The following is a 7718-nucleotide window of genomic DNA, read 5'->3' on the forward strand; positions in this document are numbered from 1 at the left end:
GCGTCCGACTTCAGCCAGGTCACGATCTCGCGGTCCGCAAGTTCGAGCCCCGCGTCGGGCTCTGGGCTGATGGCTCAGAGCCTGGAGCCTGTTTCCGATTCTGTGTCTCCCTCTCTCTCTGCCCCTCCCCCGTTCATGCTCTGTCTCTCTCTGTCCCAAAAATAAATAAACGTTGAAAAAAAAAAATTAAAAAAAAAAATAATAAAAATACACTGGAGGGGCACCTGGGTGGCTCAGTTGGTTGAGCATCCCACTCTTGATTTTGGCTCAGGTCGTGACCTCTCAGTTCATGAGATCGAGCCCCACAACAGGCTCTGCACTGACAGCCTGGAGCCTGCTCTGGATTCTCCCTCTGCCACTCCCGTCCCGACCACACTCTCTCTCCAAATAAATATTTAAGAAATAAATAAATAACAATTAATAAATGAGGGTGATACAAACTTATCTCACAAAGATAAATTTGTTTTTTAAATAAAGGATGAAAAGACTGAAAGCAGAGCATCATAGGACACTGAATAATAATGTTTATTTTCAATTACCCATAGGTATGGTAGAGAGGCAGCAAAAATAAATGAAATTCATAAAGACAAATTTCAGATATCCAACTATCCCTTTGGAGATGCCTACAAGCAGCTATTCATTCAACACACATTTTTAAGAATCTGTCTGTCAGTCATCTTGATCACTGCTTACTTAATAACCATTAAGTTATTCCCTCAACTGGGGCGCCTGAGTGGCTCAGTCGGTTAAGCTTCCGACTTCAGCTCAGGTCATGATCTCACACTCCATGAGTTCGAGCCCCACATCTGGCTCTGTGCTGACAGCTCAGAGCCTGGAGCCTGCTTCAGATTCTGTGTTTCCTTCTCTCTCTGCCCCTCCCCTGCTCACACTCTCTCTCTGTCTCTCAAAAATGAGTAAACATTTGGGGCACCTGGATGGCTCAGTCGGTTAAGCATCTGACCTCAGCTCAGATCTCACGGTTCTTAAGTTCGAGCCCCATGTCAGGCTCTGTGCTGACAGCTCAGAGCCTGGAGCCTGCTTCATTCAGATTCTGTGTCTCCCTCTCAGTCTGACCCTCCCCAACTAACGCTCTTTCTCTCTCTCAAATAAATACATAAAATAAAATAAACATTAAAAAAATTTTTTTTAATGAATAAATGTTAAAAAAAAGTTATTTCCTCAACTGTATCATATAAACAATTCTACAGTCTAGCAGGGAGAAGAAAACAGATTTCCAAAAGGTAAAGAAAATTATACAGATTATAAATGTAATTAGATAAAGTGCTCTAGGTGCTCAGTGGAGGCAGAAATGATTTCCAGTTGAAGAGAATCAACTAAGACTTCAAGGAAAACCGGGCACCTGGGTGGCTCAGTCAGGTAAGTGTCTGACTGTTGATTTTGGTTGAGGTCATGATCTCAGGGTCATGAGATCAAGCTCCATGTTGGGCTCCACACTGAGCAAAGAGCCTTGCTTAAAATTCTCTCTCCCCCGGCCCTCCCCTATGCATGCGGGTGCATGTTCTCTGTCCCTCAAAAAAATAAAAGGTGGGGGGGGGAGACACCTGGTGACTCAGTCGGTTAAGTGTCCAATGCTTGGTTTCGGCTCAGGTCCTGATCTCATGATTCCTGAGTTCAAGCCCCCACATCAGGCTCTGCGCGGACAGTGTGCCTCCCCACACACTCCACCCTCTCTCAAAATAAACTTTAAAAAAAAAAAAAAACTTAAAAAAAAAAAAAGACTTCAAGGAGAAAGAATTTAGGCTGGGGTTTGAAAAGATAGGTTAGTTTCTTCATTTGAAGACAAGATTGCGAGGGTGCCTGGCTGGCTCGGTTGGTAGAACATGCGACTCTTGATTTTGGAGTTGTAAATTCAAGCCCCATCATGGGTGTGGACATTACTTAAATAAAATAAAATAAAATAAAATCTTAAAAAAATAAGTAAAATAAAATAGGACAAGATTGGGAAAGAGTAACAGCATAGACGTAGTAAAAGAATCAAAGAAATCACAAAATTGGACAAAGGTAGCATTCTCTACCACCACCCCCTCAAAACCATTTGCTTACTATTGGAAATATTACAGCTGTATGAATGCTGATGGGAAGGGCCCAGTAAAGAGGGTGTCTGAATGAAGATGCAAGTGAGAGGGTAACCAAAAGATCAAGGTTCCTAAGAATTCAGAAAATGAAATGCAGAGCACCTAGAGCTGACAGGAAAAGGGAGAAGCAGTTGATTACAACTATGCTAAAGTTTTACCAAAAATGAGAAGTGAAGAATTGGTATTATAGTATATTTAAGAAAATGACTAGAATGATAGACCCTGTAATCCAAATTAGATAGAAGTAAAGACAAGACCTAATAAAGAAAAAGTAGGAGCCAGTCAACTGAATAAGGTTTTGATGAAATTCAAGAACTAATGCAGGGATTTGTTTAACATTATTAAGTTGACTGAACACATCTGTTTGCCCATAGGTCCCTTCCAAAAATCCATTAAAATCAGTGTAAACAGATTATTTTAAAGAGGGTGGGGGTAATGCTACAAGGACAAAAATGGATTTGTCCATTGATTGTTAATCAATCATTTGATAAACAAAACAAAACTAGAAAGCTAATGGAGGAGTTAATTGTCTTAGCAGGTCTGAAAAAGTTAAAACTTTTTCAGAGGAAGGACAGGATGAAAATGGGGAAGCCAAGGGGCAAAATGATTCATGTTGCAAAATCCTAATCAGGCTCAGGAATTACAAGTACCAGGCACATCTGAAGGCAGATGCACAGGTGGAACAAAAAACAAAGTGGGTTCAAAATCTGCATAAGCAGTTAGACCAAGATTTTCTCCCTAACACAGTGGCAAGGCTACTATCCTCCCACCATCACAGAAGACTCAAGAGTTACTTTGCAAAGACTGACGCAGAGGGACTCTGGACTCTTAGTAGACTCACCTAAGGACAGGAATATCATACTGAAAACCAGTTAAATTAAAGTCAACATACTTAGTGGTAAGATCCATCCCTGGCTCATTCTCCCACCTGCCACCAGCAGCCTCATTTATATCCAGAGGCTTGATCTCAGGATAAAAGTGGTCCAAGAAAAAAGACCAACAGAAATACAACAAGAAAGAAGGAGTGAAGGTTCTCAATTACCCATCAAATGAGAGAGTATTCCAAGAAAAGATCATGGGATCCAGGATTCAGTGCATTCATCCAACACAAGAAAGAGAAGGGAATTCCTAGGAGTGTTAAAGAGATCCCAAGACAATAATTATGCAACAGACTTGGAGAACAACAAGGCCAGATTGGAGGAGAGAGATAGAGAGCTCTCAGAAGAGGTTTCCTTCCACTAAAAAAGGAAACAGATTACCAATTTGAACATACTAAGAGGATATTTACATACTAACATAGAATTTGGGACGAATTACTGCAGATACACAGAAAATGAAGCAAATGTGAAAGAAAGAAAAGATAAGGACTATCACCAGGAGGAAAAAAAAAAGTTGCACAAAAAGAGAAACATTACCACAGTACATATGCTACGTGGTGCACAATGTGTATTTATTTAACCAAAACTATGTTAGATACAATGGAAGAGAAAGTAGAGGGAGCCCAAATCCTCATCTTTCATAGAGGAAAGTCTACACATAACTTCTCTTTTACATCCTAGGCCTTTTTCTTGTAAAGTTTCCATTTTATAACTTTTTAAAGTTTTAAAAATTAAAAAAAATTTTTTTTCAACGTTTATTTATTTTTGGGACAGAGAGAGACAGAGCATGAATGGGGGAGGGGGCAGAGAGAGAGGGAGACACAGAATCGGAAACAGGCTCCAGGCTCTGAGCCATCAGCCCAGAGCCTGACGCGGGGCTCGAACTCACGGAGCGCGAGATCGTGACCTGGCTGAAGTCGGACGCTTAACCGGCTGCGCCACCCAGGTGCCCCCAAAATTTTTAAATTTTAAGTTTTAAAAATATAGATTTCAAAAAATAAAATTATATGAGATTACTTAAATCCTTAAGCCAACAAACTGGAAGAGTGGGTTGTGATCGGAGCAAATGTCTGAGTTAGTGATGTGGGGAGACTGGTGACTTTTTTTTTCTTTTACATGTTAAGTTCTACATACGACATAGGTCTTGAACTCACCATCCCAAGATCAAGAGCCACATGCTCTACCAACGGAATCAGCCAGGGACTCAGGGTGGTAACTTTTTAATAATGACAAGATCCAGGGTTTGACTGTGTGACCATGTGGCTGAGTTAGTGACTTGAGAGGTTGGTGACTTCTTAGTAATGACAAGATCCAAGATGTGACAATATGACCACATGGTTGAGAAAAAGAGGTAAAGGAATTAAGGAGCTAAAATGTTAGCTGTGTTGTGAATCCAGATGCCTAAAAATGACACTGTGGGACTGTGCTAGACGTTTTCCAGTTCTATTCTTCTACCCTCGCCTACCATGCTTTTTGCCTCGGTATGCTGATCTCTATGGACTGTATCAACAGGTTCTTGCGTCCCCTAACTTCTGGTTGGGTTTGCCCAAAGAAGAATCCCAGGAGGTTAGGAGAATAAGGTCAAGACATTTATTCCTCCAGCCCCCTCCCTGAAAAAATCACCTCATGATGGTTGTGTCCCTTCAACTGCCATTCCTCTCAAGGCAGCCAACTCCATAGTTTCCTTAATAGTTCAAGTAACCACTCTTCTACTCTTTCTGGCCTAGAGATGTTAACAATTTGGCAACAGGTTACTACACTATTGCCACATTATACCAACATCTTTGGAAACAATACTTTTATAAAATAAACCCTTTTTGAATTACTCCATTTCAAGCTTGCCATCTTTTCCAGTTGGGGCCCTTACTGCAAATAGAAATAATGATGATAATGTAAGGTTGTAACAGAGCATAGCGGAAAGTAAGAATAGTGACTACCATTTAAATAATATTTACTAACTTAAAAAAATTTTTTTTTAAATATTTATTTATTTTTGGGAGACAGAGTGCAAGCAGGGGAGGGACAGAGACAGAGGGAGACACATAATCTAAAGCAGGCTCCAGGCTCCAAGCTGTCAACACAGAGCCCGATGTGGGATCATAACCTGGGCAGAAGTCAGGATGCTTAACAGACTGAGCCACCCAGACGCCCCTAATTACTAACATACTTTAAGCTCTGGGTTCCAAGAGTTTTTCTAAGCTCTTTGTAGATATTAACTCAATCACCACAAATCTATGTGGCAGAGATTTTTGTCTGGATCATTTCCATATACCATCCCCTAGCACAATTTCTAATATAGGGTAAGCACTCATTATTTAAAATACACACAACAATAAGCAGGTTTAGTAGGGAAGAGATGACTTTTGGTATGGCGTATGAGACTTGTGACTCCCCAAAAACTAAACACTAAATAAGACCATATATGAGTGATTTTCTTGTGTAGCCTACAGTGAGTCTAATTCCTTTATCTTCCCATGAGGTTATCCAGAACTTGAGGTCCCAAATTTTTTAATGTAACATTTAAAGCCAAAGTTGAGAAATTTTAAAATACTATGCACCTGAAACCCAGAGGCTCATTTAAGAGGGCAGAGCACCTCTAAGTACCAGTTACAAGTTTTTTAAACAAAGGGAAGAATTTTAAAAATATGCTTGGGAATATAAAATGCAAAAATAAGAAAGGTAGAGTCAGCAAAATCATTAAGTATACACACACTCTCTCTCTAACACAACACACACACAAATAAAGCATAAAGCACAGAAAATGTGAATATAAAAATTAGAGGAAGGATAAGACATGTGAATCAAAGAATGCAGAAATAAAGTATAATAGGTTGAAATTAAACCCCTCACTGCATGTTCACACAATCATATGGAATAATCAAGGCAGCTGTGATAAAGAATCTAAAGTCAGAGAAAAAACAAGATTAGAGACCAAATATGCAGCAAAATGTGAACTGTAAAGATCTTCTGAAACCAGAATTGATATTTTTTTCCCTTCACATCACATTGCACTCGAAAACACGGCGGAAATTCACGTGTATAAGAATCTAGAAACCTGAGAATTTCGAGAATAATAGACTCAAACTAGAGTGAAAAATCAGCAAGGAACAGTGAGGTGAAAGCTACGATTGAAAGCTACGAAGGAACTGCCAGGTGCAACACTGGTACACCGAGAAGAGACTGATAAAAAAAAGCATCCCTAAGTGGAAGATGGAGAAAGACTGGTATTGGATTCAGCTGAAAGACTAAACGGAAAAGCAGAACTGAAGAAGCATGTAGCGAGCTTAAAACTTAAACAGGACCAAATCGATGCCAAGAGCGAGTACAGGACCTACAAATCAGATTCTACGGGGTGGGGTAAGGGCCAGTCCGCGACCGACCAGCTGCGACTAGTTTCCGAAAAGCGGCGTAAATGTAGCTTCGCAGCCCCACCCCGCGGCAGAGCAGCTCCTCCCTAAGGAGCATCACACGAGGCCAACCGCCCGGCTCAGGCTCCAGTTCGAGCCTAGGTCCCACCCCGCCCTTGCCCCGCGGCGCAGAACGGCCTCTCTCTGGGCCCCTCACCGAACGCTGCAGCTCCCCAAGCCAAAACGAGGCGCGCTCCTTTCCGCTAGGATCTGGGTCGTGGTAAAGCGCCTGCACTGCCTGGTACACGAGCTGCAAAGTCGGCTTTGCCCCTTCCATGGTGGTGGCAGTGGTAGCGGCAGCGACGGCTCTGGCGGTTCTCCCGAGGGTTCTCCGGTTGCTCCGCCTTCAGGCTTCCTCACTGTGTCGGCCACGGCCGCTCCCTGACTGGCGCCATCTCCTCTTTGGCCGTTACCAGGGCAGAGGGGTTCCCGTGGAAGTTGCCCCCTCGGAAACAGAGGTTAGATTGTATTCGGGTTCCTGGCCTTTTTTCTTATCCTCCCCCTAGACGCCAGACTTCTAATTTCAGCCGCCGTGCTCGCCTCTTTACCCACCTACTTGTCCTCAAAAGTCTGTCCCGGCGCGACACAAACCACGCAGCGTACCTAAGCCGCGTTAACCCGGACCGGAAGCCGCCGCACCGATACTTTTGGTACACTTCCGCCTGGTGCAGCGCAAACGGCCTCCTTCCCGGCACGCCTCCTCCTGTCTCCCCGCCCCCTCCCGGAAGTGGCCCTGCCAGGCCAGGAGCCGGGAAGCGGCAGTCGGTAGTGGGTGTCTCGATTACTCGCGTACGACTGGAGCAATAGGACCGATGTGTGTTCCATACGTGAGCCGCGCATCCCTGCTTGGCAGCGGATCCGAGGTCTTTCCAACCTCTTTCGGATTTCTCTATACCCGTGGACAAGGCGCCTCAATTCAACTATCCCAGCAATGTCCACAGGACTGGAAGTGCAAAGATGACCAAAGACGGGGTTTCTGTACTGATTCTAGTGGATGAAACAGACACGTAATCAAATAATGTACAAAACTGAAATATGTGCCACATTGAGATGAATCCAAAATGCCTTCAATCCCTGTTCAGCCCCCCTTTCCACTAAGTTCTCACCAAAAAGGATATTTCATTCAATTGCCAGGACGCTGAACTCCAGAGTATTTATTTGCATACATCTTTAGGGTCATTTCCATATTGAATTGAATTTTTATGTATGCCTCGCTTTCCGAATCAAAAATCAGCGGTGTAACAATTCTCAATTCACAAAAGAAAATAGGATTCTTGGAATCTGTTCTCTGAAGAAATTTTGGACATAAGGTAGCATGTGAAAGGATTTCCCAACAT

At 42.8% G+C, this 7718-nt stretch overlaps 1 protein-coding gene across 2 annotated transcripts in view; it reads right to left on the reverse strand.

The window, feature by feature from the left end:
- Positions 1 to 7002, reverse strand: part of TNPO3 (transportin 3) — a 79027-nt gene extending 72025 nt beyond the window's left edge. The window contains exon 1 of one of the 2 annotated variants that reach the window (XM_047097566.1): positions 6539 to 7002. In XM_047097566.1, the coding sequence (XP_046953522.1) occupies positions 6539 to 6658 (120 nt within the window). In that variant the 5' untranslated portion in view covers positions 6659 to 7002. The remainder of the gene's footprint in view (positions 1 to 6538) is intronic. The other variant, XM_047097569.1, reaches the window with a different exon arrangement.
- Between the last annotated feature and the right edge of the window lie 716 nt (positions 7003 to 7718).

This window comes from Lynx rufus, unplaced genomic scaffold (assembly GCF_022079265.1).
Source record: "Lynx rufus isolate CCGP_SWC_20201006 ecotype Redwood Valley unplaced genomic scaffold, mLynRuf1.p SCAF_4, whole genome shotgun sequence".
Lineage (NCBI taxonomy): Eukaryota > Metazoa > Chordata > Mammalia > Carnivora > Felidae > Lynx > Lynx rufus.